This window comes from Anopheles coluzzii, chromosome 2, assembly GCF_943734685.1.
Source record: "Anopheles coluzzii chromosome 2, AcolN3, whole genome shotgun sequence".
Lineage (NCBI taxonomy): Eukaryota > Metazoa > Arthropoda > Insecta > Diptera > Culicidae > Anopheles > Anopheles coluzzii.
In genome coordinates this window covers 107,350,156-107,367,591 of record NC_064670.1, presented here as the reverse complement: position 1 = coordinate 107,367,591, position 17,436 = coordinate 107,350,156, and the positions used below count along the sequence as shown (strand labels likewise).

The following is a 17,436-nucleotide window of genomic DNA, read 5'->3' as shown; positions in this document are numbered from 1 at the left end:
GTTTCGAAAATAGTTGAATTTATCGCACAGATAGTTAACGAAAAATAGCCTCACTTTCATCTCTTCGCGGTAACGGATACTCAGAAATCAGACCTTTGTCCTCTGCCCTATGTCCTGTGTCCTGCATCATCGATCGACTAATAGAAGAAACCAGGATCAGCAGTTTTTGTACCATAAAAAAGGAAGTGTAGAAGAAAGAACGTTTTTGTTGAGAGAGTGGTGCATTTACTTTGCTTAGTTTATGTTGGTGTTTTTTTATTGAGTTGTTTGGCTCACTATTACGTACTCCCTCTATTTGCTATTCCGGTGTCTTCCTTTTGACGCGCCGTTTGATGTTTTAAATTATTTTGTATTCACATTGTAGCATTTACGTTTGCTGTCGCGCTAAGTAGTGCTTGTCCTATAGTGTACGTAGCTATTGTCCTCCGGATGCTGCGATACATTTTGCTTTAAAAAACAAAAACAAACAGTATTCCATGTTATGTTGCTCACATTAATTCGCGTTTTAAATGCTGGACGTATTCGTATTGTTATGCAGACAACATCCCACCAAATGCCGTCTATAATATAACGCTACGAAGATACGCATTTGCCTTTCTATCACTACCGTTTATTTTTTGCATCCGTTTTGCATTGGTTGGAAAACTATTTTACCTCCTGTACTCTCCTCTCCTTTTTCTTCTCCTAGAGCTACTCGCTCTCCGTCGCCGAGTCGTTTCTCGTAAGTCACGGTTTAAAATTATCGCACATGATGCTACAAATACACATGGAAACTCATAAATTAAAAACAAAGGAATTATTCTTACGTACGCGATGTAATAAGCATTTAAGCGAGACGAGGAGAGCACGGATGAGATTTTTGTCGTGTCGATTCGATTTCTCACTAATTGCGCCTATCAATGATGATATTATGTGGAAGCCATTATGTTTTCTATACTACTTTTTTCTTCTTGCCCTACTTCTCTCTACGTTTAATCGCTTTATCCTCGCTCAAATTTCATCTCATTCTTTGCATTTCCTTCTTCCGGCTTTGGTTGTGGTTGTGGGTACGAAAAACGAAAAACGAAAATATATCCGCCCAATATCATGAAACATTTATTCATACTTCCTCTCCTTACACAGCTCTTAACAGTTACGTTATCTTGAATCAAAAACGTTCATCCATCGATGTCATATCCCACACATGCAGCTGCCCATTTAAATTCGGCGTACTCAGTATACTTGGCGTGTCAAGTACATGGGAGCATTCAGGCGTTCGCTTTCATCCTCACTACTAAGCTGTTACTCCTGGGTAGATTGTTGGCGTTCGAATTCGTATCCTTCGCTCATTGAAACGTTTAATTCGAAATTTACAAAATAATAAAGTACTTTCGTAGCTAAACAGCGCCGGCAATTCCTCTGAAAATTCTAATTCCCCACGCATACTCATTTTGCCTATTTGCGACGTAAAAATGATTCGAAAATTGTCGTACAGTGCTACGCGGTAAAAACGAACGGTTTGCTTATGGGATTATTGTTATAGTAGTAGTAGTAGTAGTAGTAGTAGTACGACGGCTTTGTCCATCCATTATGGTTTTTTTTAATTAAATGCAATGAATAATTCTCCTTCGAACGTATCTCGACAATGCGACAAGTATGTTAAGTATGTGTGTGTTGGTTGTCTCTTGTCTCCTTCCGCTTTCGAATAAGGATCCTATATAAAAACCAATCGATGTCACCTTTCAACAGAAGTATGCTTAAAAGTAAGCACAAAGTACAGTGTGTGTCCACTTAGTAAACTATATACAAAAGAAAATGAAAACTATACAGAGCTTGGACGACAGAAAGGAAACAATTCGAGGACGCAAATGAGTGACAAAAATTACAAAACTACAAAAAAAAAAGCTGAAAGAGACATCCAATCCCCTTTTTCTAGCCACAACTCGGCACATGGGGGGAAAGAAAGGGCGACGAGATCCGTATTCACAGTGCACAAATGCAGTGGGAAAGAAATGCGAGGAAACCTACGGGGCGACGGCGCTCGGTGACCACACCACCGGTCGCCGGCCGCTTCTATCTCTGCTACACCCAGAGCACCCGCGACACGGTATCGGTTTCGCCGGCGTGAATCTTCAGCTTGGGCGGCACAACCGGGGCCGAGTCCCAGCGCCGATGGTTGATGAAGTGCGTGTGGTGCTCGTAGCTGGCCGTTTGCGTGACGCGCAGTGGCGATCCACCACCGGACGCGCCACCGGAGCCAGTGACAGTGGACGCATTACTGCTACCTCCGCTCTGCCCACTGGCCGACTTTGCGGACGGAGAGGACGGAATGCCCAGCCGGTTGGCGCTGCTGTTACTGCCCCCGTTCGTCGCCCCGTTCATGGCCGCCGTCGGGATGACGGTGTTCTCCCGCAGCTCGGACGAATCTTCCGACATGCCGCCGAACGCACTGTTGTTGCCGGTGCTACTGCTGCTGCTGCCACCGCCAGCAGCTGCTCCTCCCTCGTTCGAGGACGACGATCCGTCGCCGCCGAGCGACCCGTTGCTAACGCCGTGGCTGCTACCGACCGAGGACAGCATCGTCGAGTTGACCAGCGGCAGGCCGATCTCCTGGAACGAGTTCATCGAGCTGAAGCCGCTCTCGTCCTCCGCCGAGCTGGATATCATCATCTCCTTGATCCGCTCGATGTTCGCACTGTACCGGTGGGCCGGATTGTGATGATGGTGCCCGTTCCCATTGATGCTACCGTTGCCCGAGGTGCTGCTGCAGCAGCTGCTACTACTGCTGCCACCTCCACCTCCACCTCCGCCACCACCTGCAGTGCCACCGTTAATTCCATTCTGGTGCTGCAGCAAATGATGATGGTGGTGATGGTGGTGGGGATGCGACAGCAGCAGCGGTGGCGAAGGCCGATCCGTATTGTCCTCGTCCGTTTCCGTCTTGGTGGAGGACGACGTCGAATGCACCGAGTCGGCCGTACTGCTCCGCACCGACAGTCGGCTGCCGCGCATGTTCAGCTTCCGGCTGAAGCCCACCGTGCTGCGGGTGTTCACCAACGGATGACTTCCACCACCACCAGCTCCTCCCCCGCCGGCTCCTCCACCTCCTCCTCCACCGCCATGTCCATTCGCTACTCCTACGCTTCGACCGCCATCGCCGCCACCGTTGCCACCGCCGCCCGCTCCGGTCAGTGTCGGTGTGCTGCCGAGCATCGCGCCGGAAGCGGCCAGACCGACACCGGTGAGCGTGGTGCTGCTGCCGCAGCTGGATGCCGCCGTTGATGCCGAGATCAGGCTGTCCAGTGCGTTCGTCGATTGGGCCAGCGTCGGCTCCTGTGTGTTGAGCAGATTCTGCACCGTCCGCAGCAAACGGAACGCCTCCTGGGCCAGCTTCTCCGGGTCAACTTCGTTGCTGGAAATTGGCAGAGTCTGGGTTCGTTTCGGTGAGCGTCGCCTGAAAAACAAAAAAAAAAGAGTGAAAAACAACTTTAGTTGAGTTTGTTGGTTCCCCTCCACGAAACAAATTCCCCTTTCGACACCAATTTCAACCCGTTTTGGATGTGGTGCCAATTGGATAATCTGCCTATTTTTGACGCCGGCGGGAAGGCCAGTTCCCTCTCTATCCTCTTGATTTATATTTGCACCGATTTGCTAAAGACATATAACGCCGTCAGCACCGGCGTGTCGTTCTCGTTTGACACCCATTCCGCCGCCGTCGCGGTCATTGCAGTTACCGGGATGGTATCGGTTACCAGGCCAGCGCAAAAGTATCACATTTCTGGCACTACTGGGACACATACTACGCTTCTTAAGACGGACGAGAAAGTGTTGATCGTAAAATTACCAGACACCACATGCCGGCCGGCCCCTCATGGTTCGCAGCAGCAGCAGCAGAGAGTTTGCCTTCCGGCAGCACTCAGACACTGCCGCGAGCGTACCAAGTTGACAGACGGCTCAATTGGAGCGCATAAATGTGGTTAAAATAAGCACACCAAGCCGAACAGCATATATTGCCAATCGAATTAATTGCATCGGTCATGAAATTCTAGCCCACGCCGCACCGATATGTTGAAAATCCTTTTTTTTTTTTATTTCCGTAATGTTTTTTTCCCACCAAACCCGAGCCTAGTTTATGCTGCTATTCTTCTGCTACATGTCAAACACATTAATGCATTAATGTCATCACGCTTGAGCATGCTATTCCTGTCGCTAAAGGTGTAAATAAAGCAGTTGTTTCGGCGGGACCCTCTCCCAAACGAGCTGCTAAATAATTCAATCCGACCAGCCATGCATAATTCCAAACCGGCAGAAGTTTGTCAACAAACGCAAATTATGACCTAGTCGCGGGCATCGTTTACGGGTCATTTATCGCAACAACGATTACGAAACGGTTTCTTCCTGTTCGCTCACCCAACACAGTTCAACACAGACGCGAATGGGTGCTGGATGTTGTGGCCGCGACACTGTGTTTGCTTACATTTCCCGACGCGATCGTTTCTCCGCGCGATAGTTTACGATACAAACAAACGAGACCAACGATCGCCCCAATGTCCGGTAGCATTTAGGTGAAACACGCGTCTGATATCAGAATAACACCCCATGGATCAGCCCGGGGTGTTCGATGGCGAACCGGCGGAGCAGAAGGAGCTTTATTATTGACGATCACGGTGAAATTTATCACCGACCGGGAGCTGAGGCTAAACCCCATTAATAGATGAACTATCTCTTCTTGCCAACCCGCTGCTTGCCTCATTGCTGGCCACTGTGAATCTCACAGCAAAGGATATTTCATTTTAATGTCTCAAACACCCGTCCCTAGTGACGATTACGCGACCCCATAAAGCAAGGCAAAATTTACAAAACAAAGATACCAAAAGCCAACCACGTGGGGAAGAGAAGCGAATTTAAATACCCAATCTATTGCCACGCGACTGTTTGCTTTGCATTAAAACCCGCGAGCGGGAAAGAATCCTATATCTTCATTTTTCATCCCGTTGCGCGCTTGAATAGACACGCTGCGCCATACTGGAGAGGAAGCAGCGCGCACAGCATGATTTATGTAAAACATCTCAAAACATGCAAGCACAAGACGAGCCGGGGCACGATTCCAGATAAATCATCAGGCATCTCTAGCCGGCGGCGGTGTACGAAACGGTTCTCTGTCACCTCTCCACGCAGCGGATGCATCCTGAACTGCCCAGATTAACACACCCGTTAATGGCGGAGGCGTACTGACGCGCACGCATCGCACATTGACTGAAATATCATCGATGCGTGTACGCAAACGCATTCCGATTGCATTCGGGTGTGCGCGCGCGCGCTTGAATGTCCACACTTTCTACACCCTTCTAGAAATGGAGAGCTGATCTTCTTGGGGCCCAGGGGCCCCTTTCGGACTGCGTAGGTAAGCGCACAGGGCGCTCCAAACTCCATGATTGATGATGACAAATCGATTCGCACGCGCAAATGACCTGCCACTGGGTACTGGGAGGGTCTTATGGTGGGTGCTCGCGCTGCACGTAGCGAATTTTGCCATCCATCCTGGCCCTATTTCTATATTCGGTTGGGTCATCATTGGCCCTGCCGCTGCCTACCAGTAGGAATGGAGAAGAGAGGAAAGGTTTGCAGTCCGGATGTCATGGATTTAATGGTTCGTAATGGATTTGACACAGTGACCTGTGTGCCGCATCCTTATTGCCTGCTCCTTTACCTAAGCTAAAGGCAGTAGTGGTGTTTTGGTTGGTAGAATTATTGCTCCCAAGAATTACACCACAATCGTCTTTCGTAAGCCTAATTTTATAAATCGCAGTTTTTAAAGCGTTTTCAGAATTTGCATCCTTAACTGATCTTAATTTTGTTTTGTCAAAACTATTCCAATCTCTCTCAATCACTCGATAACATCCCATAAAGACACACCATCCACTATCATACTCATCCATCAATCATGTTTGTGTGTGTGCGTGCCTGTATGTTTTAACAACTATCCCCATTCTCAAAACAGATGTTAATCCCAATTTTAAAAACAAAACGATTGTTACAACAAAAGAACCAAAAACTACACTATCGTTTCTCCTCTAACTCCAACCGACCACGTAAAAGATATTAAGAATACACATGACGTAGCCAAAGAGCTCTGCTTTCCTCCAACGACTTCTTTTCCCTAGCACACGGGAGTGATAGTTTTCGTCTGCAGAGACTTGGGTAGGAGGAATACCACGCCACCCATCGGCAGCACAAGTGCCGAACAGAGCTCGCGTTCCGGCGACAACGCGACGGCGACAACGGCGACAGGCAATTAACGTATGTGTCCAATAAATTAGCACCCGATTTATGTATTGAGACGTTAACGGCCGAACACACGAAGAGGAGCGTATTGCACAGCAATCGATGCAGTTTGAATGCTGCAGTTTGGGTGTGTGTGTGTGTAGTCGCGCTCGGTAAAGTAAAAGACCCAAATAATCTGGCCTTAGGAGAAATATCAATATGGTGGTGGACAACACGGGATTGCGACGAGGAATAATGTGTGGCAAGTGAAAATGTGTTTCCCCTTGATTGAATGAGATGTGATACTTTTGCATTGCTTTTCATTAGAGTCGTCGTCACCCTAGGGTGAAGAGCTGTCGCACCCTAAATATGCATTTCTTCTCTCGAAAAAACATGTGCGTTCCTTTAGAATCTTAACAAATACGTGTTTTGATTCCCATTGATTGATACATAGGTTGCGCTGGATGCACCGTCAAGTGCAATGTGATTCATTTAGGACGTGCGGTCCAATGTCACTCTTAAGACCTCGACGTTTGTAGTGATTATTCTGGCTTATTGGAAGCACAAAAACCTCACAAACTCAGCAGCAAACCAGAGATCTACTCCTGCGAAACATAAATTATCTCAAATCGCTCATCCTCCGGCAGGATCTTACCAGGTAAAATCTCTAAAGGTGCTGTAGGAGCTGGCAGGTGATGGCGGTACGACACAATCGTCCTCGTGATGGGTGGACGTTGCGGCATGCTGACTCGCTGCTGCCGACGATCCAGTGTTGATCAGCGTCAGCGAGGACGGTTGGTGGTTGTGGTTGAGGTGATGGTGCTGCTGCTGATGGTCCAGGCGCCCATTATGGCCTCCTCCCGCTGCTTTGGTGTAGGGCTTGTTGTGTTGCTGCACATCCACTAGATTCGTACTGCTGCGTGCCCGTGGACTACTCGCACTGCTGCTGTCCGAATCGTGGTGATGTTGGTGCTGCTGCTGCTGCTGATGTCCGCTCGTTTTCGACACCTGTAGCACACTCTTCGATCGCCCTATCTGCCCACTCTGCAGTGCGTCCAGCGAGCGGTAGCAGCGGTCGAGAAACCGCACAACTTCTTCCATCACCGCCCGGTACATGTGTCGGCTGGAATCAACCTATCGCGGAAAAGGGGGAAAGAGCAAAATCAAATGCATAAGTCACGCGGGCCAAGTGGAATGTTGTTGCTTCTTAGGCTAATATCTATGGAGGAATCCACAAATTAACGCACTGGTAAAGATATAGACTCTTAAGTAGTAAACCATGTCACTGGTTTGTTCAAATCTAGCCACCAGATCACAACTCGCCTGAGGTTCTAGGGAACAATTAGAGCTTCAGGGGTTTCTGACAAGATTTATGAAAACGGTACAATAAAAAAACAAAACAACAAGATGCACTTTTCTGATGACATACTCTAGAATGATTTCCTCTTTCCAAGCATCATCAAATACATCTTCGGTGGTGGTAGTTAGGAACTGGGAAGCTTAACAGAAACAAATATATTAGGCTCTACTACATATCTCTGTGTGTCTTAGATCGATGTCTTAGATGTGAGTTCTACGTGATCTCTCATGCAACATTCGTCTGAAACCACACCAGGCTACCATCATACACACACTGGACACCATCATAACACACACACGTGCTTGTAAGTAAGCACAAGACGCCATTACCACTATTTTCTAAGCAAATGACCTAAAACCGTGGGTTTGTACAACGTGGGGCTTAGGATTTGTTTTTCGACTACTTCAAGGGGGCTTGTAAATTTCCTCCCCATTTGCCCCAAAACACGATGGACATGAAGGTGCGCGCAGGCCACACTTCTGGGTACCCCCGGTGGGATCAAAGCCAAAACTCAAACCCATCATATGATCGCCGTCGTCGCCGGGAAGCAAACACCAAGAATAGATCCAAACAACCCGAAAAACACATCAGCAAAGCGCATCATAAATATGACGCGGGATATATGAAGAAGCCATTACACACACGCACATATGTTTCGGGGTGCTCTGCTGTTAGGCGCTACCGGAATAATGTTTGCATGGTGCCGCGGCGGTGAAGACAACAGCGCCCCAGTGGTTGACGTCTTGATTTTACAATAACGCTCTCGCTGTACGGGTGTTTAACGGTGAGGAACACATTTCCTACACCAAACAAAGGCATCTCTTTGTTTGGCCTAGTTAAGCCGTTGAAGAGATGCGATGTGGTTGACTTCTTTGCCGTGCTGTGGTTTATGCTAAAAGAATATTTCGAGTTGTAAAAGAAATTGTACTTTTTGATGCACCAAATTCTCCTAGAAATTCATTAAAGATTTACTCTCTCGTAGCTAAATTGCATCATCTGTCAACCCCAATATTGCCCCACCGCTTATTAGGCACGGATCAAAGCGAACGGATCAATCTTCCTCCCCTGAGCCTACCACCAACACTGGTCACAAGCTCTTTCTCTCGCTCTTCTCGCTAGGTTTCTTCCGATGGAAACTGAGCTCCGAAAAATGTCTTTCCATCAAAACGAGCCGTGCATCTGCACACACACATGCGACGGCGCGCGAAACCTTCACACCACCTCTCCAAACTGTCGCAACAGCGCAGAGCTGCGCGCCGATCAGTAATTAAGCATAAATGGAGCAGAGAATCGGGAGCGCACATTTTTCCAACGGTGTCGCAGCGGCATCAGCACCAGGCCGGCTCCATCAGTCACGGGTAACGACGACGACGTCGAAACTATCAAGGTAATGGGAGGCACACAAAGAGTGTATGTGTGTGTGCGAGAAATGGTCCACCACGTGATTGGGAAGATGTCGCAGTTCCGTTTGCCGCACTGGAGAGTAGTGTGCAAGGATTTCAGCAAACACGACCTCACAAAAAAGACTCGATGTGTTCATCAGCTGCCAGAGCACTTGCCAGCGCGCGGGCGGGTGTTCTTACCAAGCGAGCATGGGATGAACCCCGTTGACCTCTTCCGCCCTCAGTTTGCCTCTCGCAAAATGACGACAACATCGACCGTTTGTTAGAAACCATCTGTTCCACCAGCAAATCAAAACACGGCGGCGCTAACTGTACTTACTTCACAAATCTTACCCGCAAATGCTACACATTCCAGTGAGTTACCCCCGCCGGTACGGCTTGCGAAAACACTTTGTGTGTATTTGTTTCTCTTCCAAACTCCCCCTCCTCTGTGAGCACAAATGGAAAATTGACACAAATGCCCTTTTGATACAGAGCGAAACGCCAGAGTAGCGTAACGTTGGCGGTTGAACTGCCGCGGTTTGGTACACGATCGATGTGCAGAATTGGTGATACGAGGGGCTGATGGTTCGGCGATGAGAACATGCCAACGAAAGCGGGCAGAAACAACTACCGAAGGTTCATGCAATTCTACTCTGATGTAATGATTTTCAATTGCAGATTTCCAACAACACCTGAAAGTTGCTACTACCATACAGGTTGGATATTTGGGACACTGCCTAGTGTTGATCTTTATCTAATTTTATATTTGCAACTTCTTGGATTCAGAAGATCAACCTATTTACATTGAATGCATTGTTTAAACGCACTCAATATGTTCCATTGGAGATAATTTATTCTTAACACTTACTTAATCCATACCAAGGAACCTCAATCTATTTAAATGTACACTGCTACAGTAAATGCACCCATCATCATGTGTGAGGGTCAACTGGAACTGGAAAGGATTTAAGCTTCCACCACCACTAACCTTAAAGGCTAATGAATAAATCTCGATCAGATGGCAGCGATAATAGGACCACAATGGTGGTAAAACACGGCAACTCCAGCTAACCTCTAAAACTGTTGTTTCGTTTCCCTACCGATGGGTGCCCTGTTCATATGCAGATATGGAACGGTAAACCAGTGTGCACCTCTACCAGTGCGAATACCCTGCACCGAGCCCCAAACCCGCCACGGAACATATGTCAATGTTGACCGAGATGGTCAACCGACCGTTGAATCGCTGAGCAATGCGCTGAAGCAAAACTATGCTCAAAACGGTCACCGCTCGCGATGGACGACCGCGACGACTACGACGATGCCACTGTGTGTTTTCCCACCGTTCCCAGCGCTTTGTTACGAGACAAATGTCACCGGTTAAATAATTGATTCATTTGCCGCAAGTGCCCACTATGAACCCCTGAAGCTGCTACTGATCTGTAACTGTGCAAACCGGGGAGTGCAAACATCTGGTCAAACACTTTTATCGTGGCTTTGGCGCCCTTGACAGAACCTAAGCTCTCCACCATGGTAGGTAGCTCCATCGGCGAAAGGTTTGCTCTTCTAGCTCAGGCACGGTATTCTAATTAACTACGTCATACTAGTCGAGGGGCTCAATGATTGCTTTATTTGCACGCATTTGATGCGATCAATGCAAGAGATCCCTAGAGAGAGGGAGAGAGAGCCTGATTATGAAATCGTACCTCTGGTGGGATTAACTATGCCGTTGCATACCTCGTGACCAATACCCTGATTGTTCCAGATCGTTACTTAGCTCACTCGACGGCAACACAACCTTGCACAAGGGCTTGAGCAGCAAGATGATCATCATAATCGTTTTGTAATTCGAATCAATAATACGAAGGGCACGGGTACTTAGATATGCCTCATTATCGATCAAATTCGTTTCCCGACAACGACAAAAACCCTGATCACACTGCACAGAAGGGCTTACTTATTGTTTTAGTATCACCTAGTGACAGTGTTAAATTGATTAGATACGTTGTTGGTTTGTGTGTGTTTCTGTACTTTTCCTGAAGTACACTCTCTTTCATAACCTCCTTCGCTTACCTGCTTTAGTTGCCATTGTAGCGTTTCGACTTGCGTTTGCAGGATCACAGATTCAACACTACTGTAGCTTCCACCGTTAGGGACGCCCATGCCGAGCGTCGACAAGCTTCCGGATCCACCCACCGCACCGTTGAGCATGCCGCTGATCGCGTAACCATTTCCTGCACCGCTCGCTATGCTAACAAGCCGCCGGTTTTCCTCGATCAAGTTCTGGCATTCCTGCGAAAAAAGGTTTAAAAATAGAAGAAAATGTCAGTTAAAATATAATAAGCATGCAGAGTTTATAACATTACAGTTGATACTAAAGAAGTTTTTGTTAAAAACCGGTTGGCTGAACACTCTTCAAAGCATACCAAGAGACATCCAGCAATATCTGGACTTTAAAATACGAGCGAGATTCTTCAGGATTCATGATCACGATCTTGAAGGTTCGCGATCTCTTACTCAAACTGTCAAACATGTGTCTTAATTCTACCAAACGTTGAAATATAAACACAAACGTCAGGGTTCTTCAAATGTCACGTTTGGCCAAAAAACTGTCTCCAAATCAAAGTGTTTGCCAAAATTAACGATCTCTAAAAAAAAGAGCTGCAACTGCACACGAAACTAGTCCGCAAGACAAATGGCCACCACCGGACGAGCGCAATGTCTTCTTGCGTAACATCAAAGCCAAAAGACCTTAACCTCTAAGGCCACACACGCTACACACATGCACACAGTGTCGCGGTACTACTGATTAACCGTGCCCGTCAACCATTTGCTGTGCACAACCGCGCATAATTGAAAACTCTTTGTTTATCTAAGCATAACAGCACCATGCACGAGACAACACCTGCGCAAACAAAAAACTATCAAACCCTCTCGCATGTTCGTTCTGGCTGTAAAACCATTGCACGCGTCTCACGTGTTTGGGTGCGTGGCGATGACACACACACAAAAAAAACATGCAATTCTCGATCGCACGGTGCAAAAACCTTCGCCGGTGGCCGGACAGAGTGACAGAGAAAGAGAGAGAGAGTTCAAGCATCGTCGTCATGCTTGCCCGACGGAAATGACTGTAACAAATTTGCATTTAACGAGCTCAACACGCAGCCTATGCGATTGAAGTTACGCTCTAACGTATCACACACTCCCGCCGCCTGTCTATGTGATCAGAATGAACAACAAGTAGGGAAAGATAGGAGGGGACGGCGACTGGGAACGATACATTCGCAGTCCAGTTGGATTTGTCGCCGGGCCAGAAATCAAAAGTGCAACAAATCGGACAAGTCACACACAGTCCTTGCCGTTTCAACAGCAACAGATCTAATAGGTTCTGAGGATGTTAGGAGGGAAGTTCAACATTAAAGGTCGTCCCTAATTATCCCTTTTTAGGATTGGTAACTATTTCTGACTATCACCAAGAAGAGCATGTTAGGCCCTAAATTCAAAGGAATTTTGAAGCATTTTGTATAGAAGATGTATGGAAAACATTCTTCCAAAAGAAAATTGTAGAATAAACGTACGCAATAAACGCACGCCAGACAGCCCAAGCTGTCCATCATACGTCAGGGAAGTAACCCAACTGTCTAACTCTACTTTCTGTGACCGCAAAAGTTCATCGATCGATAGTGATTAATTACTACAAATTATAATATTTCCGCCAACACCGACCAACGACACTTCACCAACACCAACTTTTACCAGGACCAACAACCCTGCTACTGCTTTATTATGCTGCCAGCTTCTTCCCACAAAAAGACGGACTAATTTAGCACTTTGCTCCGTTTAAAATCAGCCAAAATTAATTAGCTCCTCTTCTCTGCAGCGGCCAAAGCGGACATTCCATTCTTGAAGTTCATCGTGCGTTGCGTAACCCTTTCTCGCCCTCTCCGGCTTTAACATCGCAAGTTGCATCCCGCGCTCTTCCGTGCAATTACCATTACTGTCGGCAATCTTCAGAAATGCCACCACTCCAAAAGATTAAGTAATTTGTCACCTTCCTGTCACGCTCGCCTCCGACAGCGTCGAAAGTTGCCGTTTGCGAATCTGTGACGCAGACTGCGCCGCAATGTGTGTGTTGATTCTAAAGAATGCTGTTTCAAGCGAACGGAACAACACACAAACTCAACCATTTACGATACGAATTATCTCACCAAGATCGTATGATTGTGTAAGATCTTCGGAAGATATTTGCTGCAGAAAGCGGCCTGCATTTGTACCAAAATCCCAACACACCATACCCCCAATACGCTGCTGCAGGCGCACATTGCACAATCCCAATGTACCGTGTGACGGAATGCCGAATGAAGGAAGGAGGTACCATCAGGAAGCGAAAGGAACGTTCTTTCGCGACCTTTCTCCCACGGGCAGCCGCAGGATTAACCTTCGTCGCAGATTTTGCCATCAAGCGGCTTTCTGTCGCCCTCCTTCACTGACGCCCATTCTTCGATCGTATCTTATTCGTCCACCACGCACCATAAACTTGAAATTATTTCAATTATTTACTCCCCAGCGTGGAATGTGTGGTGCCCTTCTTTTTTCCCCTCTTTCTCTTTAATTCATGTCTGGCAATATTTTTTAGGTATTTTGCAGTTCTACAGGAGAAAAAAAACTAGATTGTACCAGGCGAGCTCTTGCACAGATTGAGTCGCCACCCCAAACCGGTGACGGGGGGGAAACAACACACCTTTCGCAACGTGTAATTTCATGCTGACCTTCAACGGGTGTGCCTGAAACAATGAACCGTTCTTGTCTGGTCGGGGCGGCGATGGCGGAGGTAACAACAGCAGACTTTCCTCCCTTTTCGCGCTGACTTTCACATATCATTTCATTTCCGTGAAGGCAAAGTATCGGTCACAAGCGTACAAACACACACACACACAATGCCGTAACACAGCCATCAATCCCTTTCGGCTGGGCGGCCCAATCTAGCAATCAATTCAAGCGATAGTGTAGTACGATATAGCGCGTGGCAAATCAAGGGGGTAGGTTTTGTGACATTTTCCGTTGTGTGTGGAGGAATTGATTTTCCACCAACTGCTAATCCATAGACTCACACAACGACGTAACTCAACGTATTTGTCATGGCATGGCATGGGTGATAGCATGTGTCAAAGTTCGAGTATCATGATCAGCTAATATACGATCGTACGCGATCGATCAACGAAAGAAATGGGCAAATATGATGAGATAAAAATCTTCTACAAATAACGATTGACAAACAATAAAATCCATTAAATCCCAAAAGTATGATGACTGTTATTTAGTCCATGAAATCAATCACTCCACTACGGCGCTGTGAACCACGCGGTTTGTTACATCGAATATGGTAATGGAGGTATCATTTATCCAAGTACAAAGACGATTGAACAGATTGACACGTATTGTGGGAAGGTAGACATGAATGATGCGATGGCGATGCGAATGCCAAGTGAACAGTTCTGATTGTGTGTCATAACACGGTGTTACTTAATGTCGCTAATGGCTATCTCTCCAAGAGGAACATAATTTTCAGTTGTGCTACAGACAGCTGGATGAGTGAAATTTTAAATACTTTTTTTACCGTACGGATCATTGTGGTCGTTTGTAGGAAAGGAATGTGATAGCCGTCTGCCGGCATCAACGGCAATTTGAGGGCAAGTGCTTGGTTAGTTGAGTTATACTATAGTTTATCACATTTAAATTATTTATGTTTATTTACATTCAAGTTTCCGTACATTCGTCACCCTTCCCGTTAATATGGTATATCTAAGAGCAATATGAAGTCATTGAATTGAATCCAGCCGTTTACTTGAGCTTGGCGATGAACCAACGCAAACATACAAACGCAACTCAACACATCACCTAACCGAATGAAACGCTTCACACCCAATTGAAACAGTCCAGCCCTTCAAACGCCGGCCACACAAAGCCGGAAGACGGTTTCTCTCCTGTCGCCTGTGTTGTGGGGGGACCCCAGGATATGACCTGGCCAGTGGCGATCTCCCGGCCACGAAAGTGATATAGTGCAGCTTGGCTGGCAATAAATTTTTCACCACCCTTTTGCTTTCTTCACCACACTTTGCGCTGATAGATTTGCCTGCCCTCTTCATCCGATTTTGCGGTTCGCGAACCCGTTGTATGCGAACCGCGGTCGAAAATACAACCCACCGGATTAAGGGCAAGACTAGGAGGAGGAAGAGCACAGCGAAGCGGAAGACACTGCCTCAACGGGGAGCAGTGGGGAGCTACGTTTGCTACGCACTAATTTGCACGATCGCGCGCGCTCACGAACGCCCGGGCTCGATGATATTGGCGAAAATGGTTTGTTATTCTGTGCCCGTTTCGATACATATGCGGAAGCATACGTTATTCCGTAATTAGAAATGCGTTCGGATCTTCCTGAAATGCGTCCGGTGAAAGAAATTGGACCCTTGCGCGCGGCTGTTGCCTGCCCTCTCTGCTATTCCTGCTCCTCTATTCTCCATGCCAAGTAAACTATGTGTGATTGAGGTGAACGCTTCTCTTAGAGCTGTGATTATTTTGATACTTTGGAATAATAATAACAAGACGGGAGTTGGGAAGAAAATAATTTTAAATGTTGCGATACTCTTATTTCTTTTACATAAAAAAGGTTCTTAATAATTCTACAAAAAGTTTGAATGAATGGTTCTTCTATTTGTGTAGGACTAGTCTCTATAATATTCTAGCTTATAATTGAATTATATAAACAAATGGATATTGATGCATCAAAGCTCGCTGTATTAAACTTCATACGGCAAATCGTGACGTGCTTATCAAGCGCATCTTGATCACCAGTTTGTAAACGGCTTGCAACGCCTCTTCGTAACGCATATCGACCGTAACGAAGTTCCATTGCATTGCAAAAATATATTTCATACGTCACACCACGGGTGTAGCTTTTAGGCACCTTTTAGACCCGCCCGTGGATTGCACAGTAACGATGATTGCATTCCAGCACAACACCTCATCTTTTACACCTGACACCAGCATTGCTTTTGTAAACTTTGGAATGACACACTCCTCTGCACAATAAATGCGAATGATTAATTGTTTTAAGCAAAATATATTTTATTCTTTTTTCCTTTACGTTGAAAATGCATTGACACAACGCTAAAACAACAACAAAAAATGAACCAATTTGTTCTTCTTGAATCGAGAGTATCTAAGGGCGCCCTCAAGATACGGCGACAACACAACACTAGCTAAGAACTCCATTCCGAAGGTGCATGTACCCCGCTCGACGGCTCTCGCTCATAAACTACACGTTTAACACCTCAAAAAATGCACTTATGAAACCACCTAACAACCAACGTTAACACGTTCGCGCTCCGCGCCATTCAAGCATTAATCTCGACCGCTGCAAACGGTTAAGGGGTTAGGCGGCGATTTATGTCCATCGATGAAAATGCAGAACGACCGTGCTGACAACAGCAGGAGCTTGGCACAGCCCAAACCTGCCACACTATCGTCGTGGTCCGCAGCAAATGCACCCCCAACCCCAACCCTCCGTGCACTAATGCAATTCCACCCAGCAAACAGAGAGCGAAGGGAGGCGGCGGTAGTGTGCGATAAAACGGCGATGATCTCTTGCGGCAACAACACCGCGGCAAGATACGCTGATCCTCTGCACCTTCCTGAAGAACCATTTTCCGGCTGCAGCGCGATGTCGTAAAAGGGCGCGCAGTCGGGCCGCACCAAAAATAGTATTGCGGACCCGGTGGTTCGAGTCAACCACTTTTCGCGCAACAGCCGCCATCGACGAATGCTTGGTGAGGGCCTAGACGAAACGGGCAATGAAATTCGATCCAGGGAGCGAGGGGAGTGTAAAAACGAATTTCACAAGATACTGAACATTTCTAGGCGTATTATGGCGCTAGATGATCTGTAACTACCAAGGACGTGTGGTAACAATACTATGATTTTACTGAGAAACACATGGTATGGTGTTAAAATGTGAGACTTCTAGCGCTACTGTGTCCAGGCGTTTCAAAATAGAGCTCGCATAACTACAATGGTTAAAGGAAGGTATCATGTTGATCTACTTGTGGAGGTGTTAAGAGGAGAACATTGCGGTAAATGATGACCTATATTATTCCTTGATTCAGGTCATATACAGGCAGAAATTCCCTAGAAGTCCTTAGGCTTAAGTCTTCAAAATCATGTTAATCGTTAGATCGGGTTCATTTTCAAAATCAACAACTTTTCTTAACCGTTCGAGTTTTCCTTAATAAAATAACAGGACTCAATAATATCTAAACATCCGATATTAATATCTAATATATACTTAGATATAAAATCATCAGATGTACACTATTATTCTGCATTGAATTTTGAACATTCAATTTGAAATAAAAAGTGCTGAATAACTTTATGTGAAAAATCCTGAACTTAAAG

At 46.4% G+C, this 17,436-nt stretch overlaps 2 protein-coding genes across 2 annotated transcripts in view; both read right to left on the bottom strand.

Moving 5' to 3' along the window:
• LOC120949789 (RNA-binding protein 8A) overlaps nucleotides 1–17,436 on the bottom strand; it is a 300,811-nt gene that overhangs the window by 138,971 nt on the left and 144,404 nt on the right. The window lies entirely within an intron of this gene.
• LOC120949836 (autotransporter adhesin BpaC-like) overlaps nucleotides 1,072–17,436 on the bottom strand; it is a 97,172-nt gene continuing 80,807 nt past the window's right edge. Inside the window, exons 4-6 of the mRNA XM_040367390.2 lie at nucleotides 11,059–11,277; nucleotides 6,899–7,377; nucleotides 1,072–3,433 (exon numbers count right to left, since the gene is read on the bottom strand). Coding sequence (XP_040223324.2) covers nucleotides 2,062–3,433; nucleotides 6,899–7,377; nucleotides 11,059–11,277 — 2,070 coding nt within the window. The 3' untranslated portion in view covers nucleotides 1,072–2,061. The remainder of the gene's footprint in view (nucleotides 3,434–6,898; nucleotides 7,378–11,058; nucleotides 11,278–17,436) is intronic.